General features: G+C 37.0%; 1 protein-coding gene across 2 annotated transcripts in view; it reads right to left on the bottom strand.

Annotated features, from left to right (window-relative positions):
• tyw5 (tRNA-yW synthesizing protein 5) overlaps positions 1-20,922 on the bottom strand; it is a 93,308-nt gene that overhangs the window by 11,131 nt on the left and 61,255 nt on the right. Inside the window, exon 4 of one of the 2 annotated variants that reach the window (XM_007239514.4) lies at positions 12,076-12,120. The exons of the other annotated variant lie outside the window; for it this stretch is intronic. Coding sequence (XP_007239576.1) covers positions 12,076-12,120 — 45 coding nt within the window. The remainder of the gene's footprint in view (positions 1-12,075; positions 12,121-20,922) is intronic. 2 annotated transcript variants of the gene reach the window in all.

Below are 20,922 nucleotides of genomic sequence, written 5' to 3'. Positions count from 1 at the left end.
AACCATTTGAAGCATTCAAAAGTTATGGCTGTTAGAGTAAATTTAGCTTTACTTCAGGATGATTAATTTGCATATGGCAGCCATGTTGTGTAGAAATTTCAAGATTTTTTGATAATTATTAAAGATCACACTTTCCCAAGTTGTATGAAATCAAACATGTCAGGATTGGTAAAAAATCAAGGACTAGTTTGCAAAAGTATGTTTTGCATATTATGAAAGTTTGCAAAAAATCTAAGTGGGCTTCATAGTCCAAAGTTGTGTGGCTTTACCCAAGGAATAAATCAAAATATTTTTCAGAATAGACACCATGGTTCATGAGTTATTATCCAAAACTTAAATTGCTTTGCTATATCGCCACCTACTGTACCTTCTGACCAAGATTGGTCTTTCTAGCTCTTATAGTTTTGGCTCCAGATTACATTTTAGCCGAGAAGAAGAATAACAATAAGAAAAAAACCAACAATTTCAAGAAGGTCCCAGCACTACATTCTTGGACCTTATAATAATAGAAGGAAATCAAAATAAACTTACTATAGGCAATAATATAAAATATTATAAAAAGCAATAATGCAAAACTATTAAAAAGATGAATAAAATAATAAAAAAAAATAAAGGAAATAAAGAACTAAGAGAAGAACTGGTGCATTGCAGCTATAAGCAGATGTTTCCAGTTCAATAAAAACTCTTGAAAACTGGCAGCTGATCCAGTCACGAATGCGAGTCTGATAATTACTGCTGTTTACATTAATCAATGAAGTGATGTATTCTGGCAAATGACCGGAGAGTGTTTTATAAATAAAAATCAACCAGTGTGTTTCCCTTCTTATCGTTAAAGATGGGCAACCAATGTTTGCATACAGCTCACAGTGATCAGTTCTGTATGGATCTCCAGTGATGAACCTCAGTGCAGAGTGATGCACTGAGTCCAATAATTTGAGGGATCTAGGGGGAGCATGTTTATAAATAATGTCGCCATAGTCCAGCACTGAGAGTAAAGTTGCTTCAACTAATCTTTTTCTGGTGTGCATGGGAAAACAGGGCTTGTGTCTTTAAAAATAACCCAGCTTCTGTCTGCATTTACTGACTAGTTTATTTATGTGTGCTTTAAAACTGAGTTTATCATGCAGCCATTTGCCAAGGTATTTATATTCTGTGACTCTCTATGGTGGATCCTTCCAGGGTTGTAATGTTTACAGTACTAAAATCAGTATTTAGAGATCTGGAAAACAACATGAACTTAGTTTTCATGGCATTTTAAATGAGTTTGTGCTTATACAATGTAACATGTAAAGCATTAAATGAGCTCTGTAATTTTTTTGCTGCAGCCTGAACAGAATTAACTGAGAAATATAAAAATGTGTCAGCTGCATAAAGGTGGATTTTGCAGTCTGAGGTAAAAGCAGAGGCAGCAATATCATTGATATACAGGTCCTTCTCAAAAAATTAGCTTATTGTGATAAAGTTCATTCTTTTCCATAATGAAATGATAACAAAATAAACGTTCATATATTTTAGATTCATTGCACACCACCTGAAATATTGTTTTAATACTGATGATTTTGGCATACAGCTCATGAAAACCCAAAATTCCTATCTCACAAAATTTGCATATCATGAAAAGGGTCTCTAAACGAGCTATTAACCTAATTATCTGAATCAACTCTAAACACCTGCAAAAATTCCTGAGGCTTTTAAAAACTCCCAGCCTGGTTCATTACTCAAAACCGCAATCATGGGTAAGACTGCCGACCTGACTGCTGTCCAGAAGGCCATCACTGACACCCTCAAGCAAGAGGGTAAGACACAGAAAGAAATTTCTGAACGAATAGTCTGTTCCTAGAGTGCTGTATCAAGGCACCTCAGTGGGAAGTCTGTGGGAAGGAAAAAGTGTGGCAGAAAACGCTGCACGACGAGAAGAGGTGACCGGACCCTGAGGAAGATCGTGGAGAAGGACCGATTCCAGACCTTGGGGGACCTGCGGAAGCAGTGGACTGAGTCTGGAGTAGAAACATCCAGAGCCACCGTGCACAGGCGTGTGCAGGAAATGGGCTACAGATGCCGCATTCCCCAGGTCAAGCCACTTTTGGACCAGAAACAGCAGCAGAAGCGCCTGACCTGGGCTACAGAGAAGCAAAATGTCTGAAGTCCAGTGTCAAGTACCCACAGTCAGGGATGGTCTGGGGTGCCATGTCAGCTGCTGGTGTTGGTCCACTGTGCTTTATCAAGGGCAGGGTCAATGCAGCTAGCTATCACGAGATTATGGAGCACTTCATGCTTCCATCTGCTGAAAAGCTTTATGGAAATGAAGATTTCATTTTTCAGCACGACCTGGCACCTGCATAAAGTACCAAAACCACTGGTAAATTTACTGACCATGTTATTACTGTGCTCAATTGGCCTGCCAACTCTCCTGACCTGAACCCCATAGAGAATCTGTGGGATATTGTGAAGAGAAAGTTGAGAGACGCAAGACCAAACACTCTGGATGAGCTTAAGGCCGCTATCGAAGCATACTGGGCTCCCATAACACCTCAGCAGTGCCTCAGGCTGATTGCCTCCATGCCACGCCGCACTGAAGCAGTCATTTCTGCAAAAGGATTCCCGACCAAGTATTGAGTGCGTAACTGAACATAATTATTTGAAGGTTGACTTTTTTGTATTAAAACACTTTTCTTTCATTGGTCGGATGAAATATGCAATTTTTTTTAGATTTTTGTTTTTTGGGGGATTTTTGTTTTTTCTTTACCTTTTTGCCAAAATCATCAATATTAAAACAATAAAAGGTTTGAACTACTTCAGTTGTGTGTAACGAATCTAAAATATATGAAAGTGTAATGTTTATCAGTACATTACAGAAAATAATGAACTTTATCAGAATATGCAATTTTTTTTAGAAGGAACTGTATATATTAAATAAAACTGGACCCAAAAGTGAACCCTGTGGTATGCCTTCAGACACAGATACCAAGTTTAAAATTATATTAATTTTCAATGACTTGCATTGTTTTCTGTTGGTGAGGTAGTTTTGGGTCCAGATTCATCAAAGCCAATCATTTTTAAATTCCTTAAAAGAAGAGAGTGATCAACTGTGTCAAAGGCTTTTGTTAAGTCAATAAAAATAGCTGCACAATGTTTTTTCTTGTCCATTTCTGAATAGAGATCATTTAAAACCAGTGTTGTATCAGAGATAGTGCTGTGTCCTTCTCTAAAACCAGACTGATATTTAAATAAAACTGTTTTTTTTAAGAAATGATTTAATTTATTGGTTCACTAGAGATTGTAACATCTTTGCTAAACACAACAGATTTGAGATTGGTCTTTAATTATTCAACTCTGTTTTCTCACCACCTTTATGCAGAGCTATTCCATGAGCTGTTTTCCAGACCCTGGGAATTCTGCAAGATAAAACTGAGAGATTAAAAATGTACAAAATGTATTGTAAAATAATTGGGGCTGCAAGACGCAATAAAAAGGGGTCCAGTCCATCTTCTCCAGTGGCTTTCCATTAATTAATTTTAGCCAGGGCATTAGCAACTAAACATGGAGAAAATGGCAAAAGAAGAAAGTGAGAAGAGACCATGTGTTTTAGAAACAGTAGACCTGGAATCAGTTTTATTCATTATGTTTGTGTCTATTTATATTTCTAGCAAAATGTGAGTTAAAAGCTTGACATATTTCCTTCTGGTCAGAAATCAGTTGATCATTAACTAAAACACTGGTTGGAAAAAGAGGGGAATTATTTTTGAGGGAATTTACTATATTTCAGAAGTTTTGAGGGTTTCTAGGTAATTAGGTTGAGGTTCTATTCTGATTTAGCTTTTCTAACAGCAGAGGCACATTTGTATCTGTTGATAGTCTCTCTCCCCTGAGTGTCTAGCAGTTGACCAAGCTTTATTTCTGGCCTTAAACAATGAGGAAACTTCACCCACAGGGGCTTGACCTGTCTCCTATTCTTGACTTTTTGAATGAGGCATGTTTGCTTACCACAGTTAGGAAGGTTTTACTGAAATGGTTAAGTGCCCCATCAACATCTGGGATTCCTTAAGTAAGGTAGATTTCACTCATTGCCAAGTCAGAAAGGAAAGCTTGCTTCTTAAAATCTCTTCTAACCACCAACCAAAAGCCTGTTTTGTTTGTACAACTGCTTCTCATGCATCCGATGGGACAATTATCACTTATGCCAAGTTCAAAACTCCTGAGGCAGATAGATAGATAGATGGATAGATAGATACTTTATTAATCCCCAATGGGGAAATTCATTTGTCCAACAGCACACAAATAACAACAACAAAAAAAAACAGTTATTTTGTCAGCTTTATTGGACACTATTAGATCTATCAGGGTTGACTTGGTGGGTTTTTGGAGTTGGAGTTGGTTCATTGATTAATTGTGTTAGTAAAAGATTGACACATATTTCCTTTAAGTGATCGGATGCATTAGAAAGCCAGTTTAGGTTAAAATCACCTAGAGGCAGCAATTGAAGTGAAACCTTGAGGGACAAAAAATATATTTACTCAGGTGTAAATTGCAACTCCCCCTCCCCTTAAAATTCTATCTTTTCTATGGAGAATAGAATAATTTAAAGCTACAACTTCATCATTGTTACTATGACTAAGCCAGGTCTCTGATAAAACTATTATATTGGGATCAGATTGTGCAACCAGGATTTTAAGATAATACATTCAATCTTTCTGTAGTAGGCTTCTAATATTTAAATGGATTATACCTAAACCTTTTATTTTTTAAAAACTTTCAAGATTACTCATAGGATTATCAGTACAGTTTTCTTTTGGGTTTACAGTCATTTGGGATGGCTTAATGTGTATATGATTATCACAATTACAAAAACAAAAACTAATTTTGTAGATTTTTGGTATTTTTTGTAAAAATACTGATCCTAGATTTTCTTCTACTACTAATGACTACTGGTATAATTGAACTTGCATTGTAGGTCTTGGGTAGTCATTTAAAATTAAAATATATTGTGTCCTAAAATCTGCGCACCCAGCCTATTGGGAAATTTGGTTTATGCATAAACAAAATAGACATACAAAATACAGTGAATGTATTCTTTAAGTTTTTCTTTATGACATTGGATAACAATAAATTTTTAGTTTTTATAGCTCTCTAAATTCTGGTATATTTTTCTAAGTTTTGTATCCATTTACTCCAAAATGATACAATAATATTACTTGATACGCATGAGATTAATATTATAGAAGGTGTTCTTTAAGGTTGTGGATAAGTCAGTGGATAACGATTTGTTTTGCAGCTTTTATAGCACTCCAAAATCTCATATAGACCGTTTCAGAGGAATATTCATGAGCGTAGGAAGTGACGTAGCTGTTCCTAGGACACTTCCGTTTAGCGTTAAACAGCGTTCAAAACAGTGGACATGACTTTTTAATTTAACATGACTGCAAACTTCACCTAATCTGAGAGTCACAAACATTAAAAATCAGGTCAAATTGTTCTTTAAACAAGTAAACTATGGAGCACCAAAAATTATATAAATTATATAAAGAAATACACATATAAATGTATAAATATATAAATGAATAAATAAATGAATGTTGCAATTAATAAATGTATAAATAAATTAATACATAAATAAATATATAAATAAATAAATACATGCACAAATAATTGTATAGGTAAATAAATAAATTAATAAATACATTTCTTAGTTATATATTTATTTATTCATTTATATGTGCATTTATTTATGTCAACATTTATTTATTTATTTCTACATTTATTTATTTATTTCAACATTTATTTATTTATACTTATGTCATTTTTGGTCCTCCATAGTAAACACGCGTGCTTTCTTTTTTCACCTTCTTATCTACAAACCATGCAGAGTACGTGTTGGATAGTATTTGACTTGCTCCAACCTCATCATACACTATAGTGATGCTTCTCTGCTATATGAACAAATATTCCCAACTTTTCCACTGAGAAAGGGGGGGGGGGGGGGGGGGGTTCGCTAAATGAGTCGCTAAATGACGTCAACACCTATTTTGCATAATACATGTTTTTGAAGCTGTAAAAGGATTAAGGTTGTGGGAGTGAAAAAAGTGTGTAAAAAACATCCTCAATATGTTAGAAATGTTACAAATGAACATCTGTTACTTTTTAAATAGGCTGTCATTTTTTACAATAACTTCATTTTTACGTGAATTACATAAATTAGTTTTTTTGCTGTGTTCTTAAATGTTATTATAAGAGCAGCAGTTAGCCAGAACTGTTAATTTCTGTTTTTTTTTAGGGTTTTTGTTTGCTTTATTTTAATATTTTTTTACGTTTTCTGTATTTTTAAAGCTATCATAGACAAATTGTTCAATGGTTCAATAGATATTTAGCTTTTTATAAAGAGGCAGACACTGTGGAGGTGGTGAGTGACTGAGACTGTGCAAGTTAAATTCAATATTTTTTTCGTGTCACACTGAAGACACATCCTGATCTGTAAATACGGGGCGGGGTCAGTCAGCGGTGGCTGTGGGCACGGTGTTGGTGGAGCGGTGTGTAAGCTCTGACTGAGAGACTGCACTGTGAGTGATGTTGGCGGGGCTCACGGCAGCAGCCGCCAAAAGTCTCCAATAACACCACAAAAAGTCGCTAGATTGGCAGCACTGACTGACAATCACACTGTCTACATTCTGATTAAGAACAGGGCTGCTCTCACTGACGCGACTCACACGCAGCACCGTGCGCAGTGCCCTAGCGCCTGTAAATTTAATGCTTCAATGAAGGTAATTTAAAAACCAGGACATTTCCTCACTTTTTGGAAAAAAAAAACCCGGAACGCCCGGGACAGGACGTGAAATACGGACATGTCCTGGGAAATAAGGACGTTTGGTCACCCTATATGTAATGCTGCAGCATTTCCCTTCTACTTTATTCTGCTATTGTTCGACGTAATGTCCCACTCCTGATATGTCGTGTGTGTCTTGTCAGTCAGTCAGTCATGGATTTTGGGTTTGATTTCCAAAATAAATGAGCCATATTCAGATTTATGTGACAGAGTAAATTGTTCTCCACTGCTCAATGTAAGCAGATGCCCTGAAAAATCCATACTGACTTTTAAATAGTTTTTCCACTTTTAGCTATTTAAATTAGACCAGATAACGAAGCTCCAGGAGATATTTTTGATAGAAATATTTAAAAATATTACTGAATCTAATATATCTACTGTAAATTAACACACCCGTCCCCTGTACATGAATGTTTGTGTATCTGATTTGAGTCTAAATGATTATATTTCTTCTAACATGACACACTCACCCTTCCTGGAAACTCTTCTCAAATTTATTTACAGTCCATGTTTTTTTCTAAGGGAGGGCGGTCTGGCTGGGTTTCACCTGTGCTAAAATATTTGTTTTAAAGCCAGATTTGTTAAAACAATGTAACAGCTTGCAGTTTAGCCTTTCTTTTGGGTAACTTTGCTTAGAGACTTAATTTAAGACTTCATGCAAATGCACTTGTGCTGTTGCTACAGCCAACTGTGAGTGTCTTTTAGCCTAAATATTTGAAATAATATAAACAATATGATATTTAAACTTTTGACTTCTTTCAGTAATAACTACATAACACAATACTTGTACTTTTACTTTCAGTACTTAAGTAGAACATTTTAGATTGAATTACTTGCAATACTTAAGTAGAAAAAATGTTGAATACTTTCGTACTTCTACTTAAGTATGATGCTTAAAGAACACTTCAACTTCTCCTCAAGTCACTATTTTGACAACGTATTTGTACTTTTACTTAAGTCTGGATCTCTATTTTTTTATACATGTCCTGGTTACAGCAGAAAAAACAAAACCTAAAACCTATTATAAGGAAAAAGTGTTGCTTAATGTAATAAAACAACTAAACACCAAACTTCTTTCATTTATTTCACTGCATAATAAACTTCATTAGAATGTTTATAAGAAACAAACCACTGCACCATAACCCATATTACCAACCCGCTGTTAAATCCAGAGAGGCTGGGGAGTAAACAGGCTGGTTGACTGGATCTTGAAGAGCACAGCAAATATGTATTTTGAGTCTAACTTGGTCTAACTTGAATAACCAGGGTGGTTGACCCTGTAACACATTCAGCTTGCGCTAGCAAGGGCAGTTATTTCATTAGATGGATCAGGTGGGCTGTAAACTTACGAGCAGAGTTCGCTGGTGTTGCACTAATTTGAATCCGCTGTGCGGTGACTTCAGTTTAATGGGCTGTAGCATTAGCTAAAGCTAGCATTATTCTAATTACAACTTTTAATGATGTAATTGTAATTTAGAGGATCCACAGATATTTAGAAGGAAAATGTACACAGGACAGTAAACATGGTTCTAAACATATTTATTTATCATAGAGTGTGATAAGAGCAAGTTTGTGAAAAACCCAAAAGCCATTAATTTATGCCTTCTGTTGTTCTGACTAATGCTCAAATTTGTTTAAGGATCTGAAACAGTTAAGAATGACAAACATGCAAAAAAAATATATATGAAGGGGCAAACACTTTTTCACACCACTGTATACCACAATATATTTCTTAATTTTGGTTGATACGGTATAATTTCAATACTGATATGAACAGTATAAATGCTACAGCCTGTGCTAAACATCACACACTGGCATTGCCAGGCTACAGTGTTCTGTATAGTATAGTGTTCTGCTGTTTCTGCTCATTTTTAAATGCAGTGAACTGACAGCAGTCAGTAACATATGATGTAAATACAGTATATTTCTAACAAAGAGACCAATTTATTATATCTGCACCATAATTCACCGAAATATTACAAAAACAATTATAGCAGATAATTACATAACTAAAAAGATAACATGCCAGAGGTAATTTGCAGGAGATTCTAGGCTGCTCGAATACGTCTTAAAGAGTAACTACATTCTAATAAATGTTTTAAATGAATAGTTGAAATACGTTGCTCTGTATCAGTGAAATATTCAAGCCCTGCTTAAAATGCTTATTTACTAAATTCTAACACAATAGTGCAAATAAAATGTTAACAAAATGCCTGAGGACTTTTATTACAAAGTCCACAATAGCAAATTCGCCACAAACAGCTGGCGATGCTAACTGTAAATCAGAGCAGAATTAATCTTTTTTTTTTTTTAAATAACAGATCGTGTTTGTGCTGGTAAGAGTGGGCAAGTCCTGCAGTATGATATGATATGGGGTTTATATGGGATCATCGCCATAGTTTACTCACGTTCTAAGTTATTACCCTCAAAACAGCTGTCGGCTCAATGCTAGCTAGGTTAAAAGACTGCTGGTGTCAATGGAGATGCAAACTGTATTTCCAAGTTTTTTTCATATAACAAAATTAAGGTATCAAATTATTGTCCAGCCCTGTTTTAGCAAATTAACTCTTTATATAATTCTTGTTTTAGTCAAATTACATTATCCAAATCATTCAAAACATTGGTCATGCAAAATGCTCATATCTCCAAAATGGCAACATTGCATAAGACAAGGTACAGTCTTATGAAAAAGTTTGGGCACCCCTATTAATCTTAATCATTTTTAGATCTAAATATTTGGGTGTTTGCAACAGCCACTTCAGTTTGATATATCTAATAACTGATGGACACAGTAATATTTCAGGATTGAAATGATGTTTATTGTACTAACAGAAAACGTGCAATATGCATTAAACCAAAATTTGACCGGTGCAAAAGTATGGGCACCCTTATCATTTTATTGATTTGAATATTCCTAACTACTTTTTACTGACTTACTGAAGCACAAAATTGGTTTGGTAACCTCATTGAGCTTTGATCTTCATAGCCAGGTGTATCCAATCATGAGAAAAGGTATTTAAGGTGGCCAGTTGCAAGTTGTTCTCCTATTTGAATCTCCTCTGAAGAGTGGCATCATGGGATCTTCAAAACAATTCTCAAATGATCTAAAAACAAAGATTGTTCAACATAGTTGTTCAGGGGAAGGATACAAAAAGTTGTCTCAGAGATTTAACCTGTCAGTTTTCACTGTAAGGACCATAGTCCTGTGAGGAACACCTCCAAAGAGCTGCAGCATCATCTTGCTGCAGATGGTGTCACTGTGCATTGGTCAACAATACAGCGAAAGAAGCCATTTCTGCAAGCACGCCACAAACAGAGTCGCCTGAGGTATGCAAAAGCTTTTCTGTTTGTGGCTTCTTTCGCATCACTCTCCCATACAGCTTCTCCTTGTGCAAAGTGCGCTGTATTGTTGACCGATGCACAGTGACACCATCTGCAGCAAGATGATGCTGCAGCTCTTTGGAGGTGGTCTGTGGATTGTCTTTGACTGTTCTCACCATTCTTCTTCTCTGCCTTTCTGATATTTTTCTTGGCCTGCCACTTTTGGGCTTAACAAGAACTGTCCCTGTGGTCTTCCATTTTACTCTGTTCCTCACAGTGGAAACTGACAGGTTAAATCTCTAAAACAACTTTTTCTATCCTTCCCCTGAACAACTATGTTGAACAATCTTTGTTTTTAGATGATTTGAGAATTGTTTTGATGAGCCCATGATGCCACTCTTCAGAGGAGATTCAAATAGGAGAACAACTTGCAATTGGCCACCTTAAATACCCTTTCTCATGATTGGATACGCCTGGCTATGAAGTTCAAAGCTCAATGAGGTTACCAAACCAATTTTGTGCTTCAGTAAGTCAGTAAAAAGTAGTTAGGAGTATTCAAATCAATAAAATGATAAGGGTGCCCATACTTTTGCACCGGTCAAATTTTGGTTTAATGCATATTGCACATTTTCTGTTAGTACAATAAACATCATTTCAATCCTGAAATATTACTGTGTCCATCAGTTATTAGATATATCAAACTGAAATGGCTGTTGCAAACACCCAAATATTTAGAACTAAAAATGATTAAGATTAATAGGGGTGCCCAAACTTTTTCATATGACTGTACAAATCCCAGGTCAATGTAAAACGATTTAAATCTGGATTTGGAGCACTTTAATTGGCCCATTCAGAAAATAACTATTGCTAAATTCTTCATTGTGTCAAAAAGTGAAAAACAGCAAAATTGAGAAGGGTTTTGTTAATTACAGTTAGCCCCAAAAATATATATACAGTGATACAACCTTAATCACTTGGGTTCTGCATGCCACCACACTGGATTTCAAATGAAACAAATGAGATGCAATTGATATTTAGACATCTAGGTTTAATTCAAGGGCCTGAACAACAATGCCTTATGAAACATTCAGAATTACAACCATTTTTCTACAAATCCTGTACATTTAAGGGGCTCAAAAGTATTTAGACAAATGAACTCTAATTTTTAATACTTTATTGAGAATCCTTTGCATGCAATGGCTCCCTGAAGTCTGGATGCCATGGACATCACCATACGCTGGATTTGATATCTTATGATGCTTTGCCAGCTGTCTTCATTTGTTGCTTGTTTGTGGGTGTTTTTACCTTTAGTTTTGTAAAACATTGATCGGGTTCAGATCTGGTGACTGACTTGACCACTGCAGAATATTACACTTCTTTACCTCCTGGGTTGCTTTTGCAGTATGCTTTGGGTCATTGTCCATCTGTAGTGTTAGTGAGCAGAAAGTAAATCCCTGTACACTGTTTTCTGTCACAACTTAAAGTAAACTCTAGTGACACAGGGCTGGAAACCCATGGCTACTGGAAGCCATGCCTGTCCATGCCATGACAATGCTTTACAGAAGATTTTGTGTGCTTTGTGTGGAGTTGTTCTAAGCTTTCTCCATACTTTCCTCTTTTTTCTCCTTTAAACGCAATTTATGTGTTTACAACAACAGCTTCCAAATATTATGTTTAGAATATATTTTAGATATTTCAGATATAACTACTTGAAATAAAGTCTACACCAATTGCATCTTAGTTGTTTTATTTGGCATGCAGAGCCTAAATCATAAAGAGATTGGGTTACACTCCAAATATTTCTGGGCCTGCATATTTAATAATGATTTACACAATATAAACATGACTAGTGACTTCAAACTTTTGAGTGGCAAATAGGTAGGCATGTAGGGCACACAAGTACTTTATCACAGTAGCAAAAGTGCTGTGAACTTTACCTTACGTGCATCTTCTCCCAAAGATCTCAGGTAGTAACTCTCATGCTGTTAAGATATGTCATAACTGGTCAGAAGGTTATCATTCTGAATAACAGATTTTAATTTGACATTATTCCAGCATTTATTGTACATGTTTTTTTATCTTAATACCCAGCTGTCATCATACATACATTACAGAAATGCTGATTTTCACAGTTACACAGTTTATCAGATTCACTTCTGTGATTGGATTTTCCGAAAGTTTTTACTGAGCTGGAGAATCTGCTTTTAGCTTCAGAGCAGCAGCGAGCTGGGATTTATAACCTCTAAATCTCAGCTCCCTGGTGTCATTCGGACATTTTAAACTTTTACTCTGTAACCACCTTTAAATGACCTGCAGTTGTTTTATTTATTTATTTGTGCTATCATAATTAGTTTTTTTAATTTAACTGAATTCATTTGGAATACCTTGTTTTTACTTCTATTTTTATGACATTTTTTTTTTTTTAACATTATTCACATTACATTACAGATAACATTATTCTATTATTTTATCATTACAATATATATGACATTCATATTCATATGACATATATATACATATGCACACATATATATATGTGGCCAACATTTTGGACACACTTTCTCATTCAATGCGTTTTCTTTACTTTTTTACTATTTACATTGTGGATTCTCACTGAAGGAATCAAAACTATAAATGAACACACGTGGAGTTATGTACAAAAAAAGGTGAAATAACTGAAAACATGTTTTATATTCTGGTTTCTTAAAAATAGCCACTCTTTGTTCTGATTACTACTTTGCACATTTTTGGCATTTTCTCAATGAACTTCAAGAGGTGGTCACCTGAAATGGTTTTCCAACAGTCTCGTAAGAGTCCCCAGAGGTGTTTAGCACTTGTTGCCCCTTTGCCTTCACTCCCCAAACCATCTGGATTGGGTTCAGGTCCGGTGGCTGTGGAGGTCAGGTCATCTGCCGCAGCGCTCCATCACTCTCCTTCTTGGTCAAATAGCCCTTACACAGCCTGGAGGTGTGTTTGGAGTCATTGTCCTGTTGAAAAAAAAATGATGTCCAACTAAATACAAACCAGATGTCGCTGCAGGATGCTGTGGTAGCCATGCTGGTTCAGTGTGCCTTTAATTTTGAATAAATCCCCAACAGTGTCACCACCAAAACACCCCAACACCACACAGCTCCTCCTCCATGCTTCACAGTGGGAACCAGGCATCCGTTCACCAAAGACTCAGCAGACCAAAGCACAGATTTCCACTGGTCTAATGTCCATTGCTTGTGTTTTTGGCCCAAACAAATCAGAACAGTTGTTCTAGAGATGGGTCTTCTGCTAGAACTATGTGAGGCATTCAACTGGTCTCTGATCTGAGATGCTGTTAACTTGTGATTTCTGAGGCTGGTGACTCGGATGAACTTTTCCTGAGAATCAGAGGTGACTCTTGGTCTTCCTTTCCTGGGTCGATCCTCGTGTGCCAGTTTCGTTGTAGTGCTTGATGGTATTGCGACTCCACTTGGGGACACATTTAAAGTTTTTCTGGAGTGACTGACCTTAATTTCTTAAAGTAATGATGGCCACTTATTTTTCTTTAGTTAGCTGATTGGTTCTTGTCATAATATTAATTTTAACCGTTGTCCAAAAGGGCTGTCGGCTGTGTAGTAATCTGACTTGTACACAACACAACTGATGGTCCCAACCCCATTAATAAAGCAAGAAATTCCACTAATTAACCCTGATATGGCACACATGAAAATGATTTCCGGTGACCACCTCTTGAAGCTCATTGAGAGAATGCAAAGAGTGTGCAAAGCAGTAATTAGAGCAATGGGTTGCTATTTTGAAGAAACTAGAATATAAAACATGTTTTCAGTTATTTCAACTTTTTTTGTTAAGTACATAACTACACATGTGTTCATTCAAAGATTTTTGCCTTCAGTGAGAATCTACAATGTAAATGGTCATGAAAATAATGAAAACGCATTGAATAAAAAGGTGTGTCCAAACGTTTGGCCTGTACTGTATATATACACATATATAATTCAATCCCTCTGTACTCAGCAATGTAAATTATGTTAGTTAGTGACAGGTTAAGACATTCTATAAATATCAGTATCTCAATATCAGTAATTATCCCTTAGCATTACTCGCCCACAATATCCACTAGCCAATAAATCAGTAACTTTCAGGTGTATAAGAAGTAACACTGTTGTGAAATGTCAGTGTGTTCCAGAGCAAATTCACGGGAAATTTTATAATTCAAAGTTACAAAACTACCTGGCCAAAAAAAAAGTCGCCACCAAAAAAAACATACACTAATATTTATTTTTCACCAAAATCTTGTATTGATGGTAGAGTTTGACCACTGCAGAAAGCCTTCTCCAGCACATCCCAAAGACTAATCCAATCCATGTGTGAAAATGATCTCATGTTCCCTGAACCACTCTCTCACCATTCCAGCCCGATAAATCCTGGCATTGTCATCTTGGAATACGCTTGTTCCATCAAGGAAGAAAAAATCCATTGATGGAATAACCTGCTCTATATTCAGGTATTCAACTGACCTCATTCTTATAGCACATACTGTTGCTGAACCTAGACATGACCAACTGCAGCAACCCCAGATGATAAAACTGCCCCCACAGGCTTGTACATGTGGTCTGCTCCGGCCGGTAAGGACCAGGACCAGACATGGAGGTAAACAAAAACTTTCTCTTTAATGTCTTTCTCAGCTTAAAATAAACCAAAATAAAAAAGGTGATGAAAAAAGAGAAGGAGCTCTACAGTCAATCTGTGCAACGTCCATCTTCCCGGCCAATCCCGCTTTGTCTGCAGTGTTTTTTTATAGTGCTCCTTGCCCTTGCCCAGTGCCCCCCGCCAACGCGTGACACGCACATTTATATTTCTGTGCTTAAAAAGCCATTTAAGTGGTGCATGATCGGTAATCAATGTGAATTTCCTACCCGTTAAAAAAAGAGGAGCTCCTCTACTACCCACTTGATAGCCAAGACTTCTCGTTCCAGAGCGGAGTACCGAGTTTCAGCTGGCAGGAGTTTTCGGCTCAGGTACAGGATGGGGTCGTTTCCTCAGGATTATTTGGATGCTTGGGGGATTTCCTGGACCGCAACAGTGCGTGAGGGAGAAGGTCCCAGTCGCAGGGATCCTCCTGGACAAGGCGTTTCAGCATCCGTTTCAGCGCTTGGTTAAATCTCTCTGCCAGACCGTCTGTTTGTGGATGCCAGACTGACGTGATGGGTCGTTTTACTTGGAGCATTTTGCACAAGTCAGCCATCAGTTTGGAAACAAAATGGGTTTCCTGGTCTCTGAGCATTTCTTTGGGAATACCCACACGGCTCATCAACAGCACCAGCTTGCGAGCCACCGCCTTGAAGGTGGCTTTATGGAGGGGGACCGAGTCTGGGAATCTGGTGGCATAATAGACTGTGACCAGGATTAATTCATGGCCCTGACTGGACCTCAACAACGACCCCCACAATGTCCATGCCTAGGCATTGGTAAGGCGTGGCGATGATGGGTAGTGGAATGAGCGCAGGCGGAGTTTTGCAGGGGCTGGTGAGCTGGCAGGTGGGCATCGACGGCAGTGGTTTTTGACCTCAGCCCTGATGGATGGCCAATAAAACCTCTGCTGGATCTTGGTCAACGTCATCTCCGCTGTGAGGTGCCCCCCAGGGGGTGTTTGTGGGCCAGGTGCATTATGGTTTCAATGCAGCTGCGGGGGACGAGGATCTGCTCCACCCTCTCTATTCACGTCAATCATACGGTAGCTGAGGTTATTCTTTATAATAAAGAAGGGCGCAGGGCCCCGCGGCTCGCTGTCCACCTCTCGCATGCTTGTTCTCGAGCAGAGGTTCGGCCTTAAACTCCGTATAATCTCTTCCAACCAAGAGGGGGACCGGGAGGTCCGGCATGAGTCCAATGGAAAGGGGCCACTTCATACTTCTGTGACATACAGTAGACAAAAGGCATGATGGGAGCATAACTTTATCTGCCTCTTTTCTTTCCCTGATGCACCCATCATCCTGGAACAGGGTAAATCTGGACTCATCAAACAATATGACCTTTTTCCAATGTTCCAATAAGTCCAATCTTTATGCTCCCTAACAAATTAAAGTCTTTTTTCCCCAGTTAGCCTCATTGATTAGTGTTTTTAAGGCTACACAGTTGTGGTTGTGAAAAGCACCTGTTGGAGTTAAATAGCTTGTTGCCAGCTGAAAGGTAATCGCCCATACAGTAATTTTCCAAAAGGCTCATACCCATTTGCTTAGTTAAATCCAAGTGGCAATGTTTTTTTGGCCAGGCAGTGTATCTACATATACTGTGATACAATACACTCTAAAAAGAAAACAGTGATGAACTCAATTTTTTGGAGAAATATTTTTACACCTAAACATTGAGAAAATTTTAAAGCTGTGATATGATTTATATATGTCATCTGAGTTCAGTAAAATAAGTAAAACAATTAAATAGATAGAGTAATCACATTTAGCTCTCCAGAATAATATGTTAAGTAAATAGAAAAAAATCTTTAAAATAATTGAATAGTTGGAAAAAGTGAAGTGTTAGGTAGAGATGACAAAAATTATGCTACATGCACTCAATGTTTTTAATGTAATGCTAAACATACTAACCTTGCCCGATATCAAATTTTACTTAATTTTTTTAACTGTCAATCAAATGTAAATAAAGCAACTGTAAACACATTAATATTTCAAGCATTTATTCCATCAGCATATTAGTGAAACACAAAAAGTGAACAGAGGCTGTTTTGGATTAATAAAAACCTCAAATTCGATCAGACAAAATTCAATCAGTACTAAAACTTGCTTTAGCACTTTATATAGCCTTAAAGGAGAACTAAACATTTAAGAAGAAACAGGCTAAGTTAAGCCATCCATGTTTTCTACAGTCATTGGCTGAAACAGACCAAGAACAGGGATCTCCTAAACTCCATGGAACCACTGGTTCAAGCAACCTATTAAATCAGACTCATGAATAATCTAATAAATTAATATTTCAATTACATTCTTTTTACTAAAAATCTAATTTCATTGTTTTTTTTTCTAGTTGTGGTCTTTAGTATGAATGAATGCTATGTGAGCTCTTTTTTGTGAAAAAAGTGCTCCGGTGATTCTGTATAATGCTGCTTTAGTCCAGGGGAGGAGTTAGGGGGTTGTTAAGCTTTAAGAGCACGGATGAGCTGAAACTGGTGGAACATCACAAAAATCACAATGTGATTTGTTACTTTAAAATAGAGGTCTATGTCACAGAACATTTTCAACATCCAAACCTGACAGAGCCCCGAGGAAAGCAGTGGGAATTCTCGGTCGGCCCGAGTTCGGCTCGGGTTCTTGCTCGGGTTCAGGCAGACAATCTAAACTCTAGTATGTAAGAACTCTTTCTGATACCAGCACTCGGTTCAGCAGAACAAACGTTGAGAAAGTGCATAGGTTTGCTTTCTTGTCCAGATGCAGTTATTGTTTTACTCTTCTGCAGAGTTTTTTGTTTTTAATCTTTTGAAATTCGTTAGATTTTATTGGGCTTAGATTAGTTGGTTATTTTTCAATTTCATATTTATTTTTCTGTAATTAGAAAGAGCAGGCCTTATTTGTCTCACGGAGTAATACTTTGACTTTTATTTCGCCAGAAGAGATTTGAAACTTGACTCGTACTCGTGACCAAAGACTTGAGACTTGACTTGACCAAAGACTTGTGAGCACCTCTGCTTTACACCATGTGTAATGCCCTGTTGAGTGCAGTTCAGCCACTAACCCAGTATAAGAGTCTCTGTAAAACACAAAAAAAAAAAAAATCCACCGGAGATCCTAAGTAAACCTATGAAAGTAATAAAATAAATAAAAAATGAGTTTTGTTCTCCATGGCAGCTGTAATGGAATAACGTGGTATTAAATGATTCTTTATGTTAAAATGTCTGTAATTGTGTAAATAGTAACATATGGATTTTCTTATGAATACTAGGTAGTAAGCCTTATAGGTCACATGCTCTTCGAATGCCACATACTCACACGTTTCATAGGTCACATGCTTTTAGGCCACATACACGTTTCAAAGGTCACACGTCAAATACGACGTGTGTGGGGTGAGGGGCTGAGAGAGTGTATAAAAAGGAATGAGGGGGGGTAGCTGGATAAGCAGATTCTTGGTGTACGCGACACTGTCTGACTTCAATAAAACCTTGCTACTCACTTCGATCCTGACTCAGCATTCAACATTATTATTTCACTCCAAACCACCAAATTTCCACAACACAGCGCAGCAGAACTTTTTCCAGCAGTGTTTATAATGGTTAGCGGGAGAGACGCTGTGTAAATCAGCTGTGCTCGGGGGAACCGGTGTTCTGTCGAGTTATGCTACCCATCAATATGTGCTTCTTTACAGCACTGCGCATGTGCAGACAAACAGTTTTTTTGTATGATTTCATGTTTTTCATGATATTTCCTTAAGTTTTTATTGGAAACATTAAACAATCTGCTTAAATGTAAAAAAACACATGTAAATAGCAGTTAAAGCATAGCAATGGCAAGTTAAAAAATAATAATGAACTGTAAAACTATAAAAATACGGTTTATAGTCACCTATATGACCATAAAAAGAAAATAAATTGATAATAGAAACATATGCCACTTGTTTTTGAAAATGTTTTATGAAGTGGTCTGAACAAATACTGCCTGAAAGATCCAAATTATTATTTTAAATGATTTATGATTTGTTGTACTTTTTTACATCAAATAATTACGTAACTTTTACTCAAAGTAAAATTTAAATTGAGTAGTTTTTTACTTTTACTCGAGTAGATTTTTAGATGGGTACTTGTACTTTTACTTGAGTAGAATTTTAGCAAAGTAAAGATACTTCTACTTAATTACAATTTTCAGTACGTTTTCCAGTTCTGATCATAAGAATATAGTAAGTAATAATAAAAATAAATAAATAAATAATAATAATAATAATAAGAAGAAGAAGAATTTTCCCGTAGCCCCGATTTGTTTCACTCAGCCCAGCTGTATTATTAATGAGGAGACAGGCCACTGACCGCTGTGTGAATGGAAAATCACTTAATGCTAATCACAGAGCCGGTTCAAAGATAAAGTTCCGCCTTTCAGGAGAAACAGCTAATCAGCTTGCTGGTTTTGCGGAGCACAGCGGGCTAGAAGGGAAGCACAAGTTGACAGACATGGTGCTTTTGTGCAGCATTTATATACAACTCAAAGACACCTATTATATTTTAAAAAGAACAAGAAAATTCTTGTCTATTTTGAGCTACATCCTCATTTGTGAAAAAGTCTGATTAGACATACAGTATAAAAAGCTGAATATATTCTAGTACATGTAAAAAAATGAAACTCTTAAAAAAATGAGCTTTTATCTTGAAAAGTAAAAACTGACTTAAACATGAAATTGATATACAAAAACTCACATATATGCATAGAAAATAATGGATTTAAAAGAGCAATACATTTTTATTCAAATAGTATTTTACCAAAGTTTTACCAACAGTCAACCCTTCACTCTGATATATACCGTCAACTGAAAATTCCAACGGCAAGACATGTTTTTAACTTGTACTTTGAAACTACGCATGCAGGTAGTTTTTGAGTCCTTGAATCTTGGTTAAAAGGAAAAAGTCAACTCTATTTAAGATTTTTTAGGGTATCTCAGATCAGAGACATAGGTTAATCCCAACAAATAGCAACAGGCTCTTTTCTTTAGCTACTCCATTTTGTTTCTACCTCTTGCATTATTTCTTAAATATAGAAAGTTTTGAGTTTTCACAGAAACGATTTGAAGCTAAACAGCTTTACACACAGTGGGCACTATTTTGGCCATCTATAATGAGCTGTTCACTGTGCAGCTTTAGGTTTAGATTTAGGTTGTGTCAGTGTGTTGTTTGTATCATGAGGGTGGAAAAAATAAGCATTGCACAGCTCAAAACATGCAAAAATCATGCACTAATTCTCTTAATTAGTCATTGTGTTTTGGGCATAACATGGAATAAACCAATTAGCATTTCACTTGCTATTTCCTTTCAGATGCTCTGGTCAGGACTACTTTTTTAGTGCTGTCCATCTAGGCAATATTGACTTGTAAAACAATCTGGTCAGCATAATTTTCTTTATTTGAAGCACAATTCTAGAAGAAAGGTAATATACGGAAAATGTGTTGGTGTTTAAAGTGCTTTACTGATATTAAATTTCAGATTAAATCTCTCAAGATAAATGAAATAAAATTACTGAGAAATTAGGTCGCACAGGCCTGAGGGTGCGCTTCTGCACAGCTCCGCAGCTGTACCTGCGCATTCACACTGTGAAAGAAGGTAATTTACAGCAACAGCAATGTTATTTTATTTTGTATTCTGTTAAGTGGAGCTATGTATTATAGCTTAGTTTTGGGAGTTCACGCCCACACTCCTCCCACTTCCTTCCCAATTTAAACCGTTACTTCCTCTCTACCTGCTGCAGTTGAACAACCTTGCATGTGGTGTTGGCTACCGCTCCTTACCTGGTACACGATGGTTCTGCGCCTGTCTGTCTCCTGCAACCGGCTGTTCTTGTCCACCCCAGCTCATCCACTGCCGCTGCCTTCCCTGGTAGTGCTTTGACTTGTCTCAACTACTGCGGCTGGCGTCTCCTCGACCTGCCCTGGCAACTCCCGTGCGGTCTCCTCAGGCCTTCAGCGGCTTCTTCTCTTCTTTTCTCTCACCGCCTTCGCTGCTGCTAATCCCCTCCTGCTGCCCCTACGAGGCCTCCATGCAATCGTCGAGTCCTCGTCGGCCTCTCTCTCTCACTGCCACCTTTCCTAGT

Source organism: Astyanax mexicanus, chromosome 11 (assembly GCF_023375975.1).
Source record: "Astyanax mexicanus isolate ESR-SI-001 chromosome 11, AstMex3_surface, whole genome shotgun sequence".
NCBI lineage: Eukaryota > Metazoa > Chordata > Actinopteri > Characiformes > Acestrorhamphidae > Astyanax > Astyanax mexicanus.
This window is presented reverse-complemented; position numbering and strand designations above follow the sequence as displayed.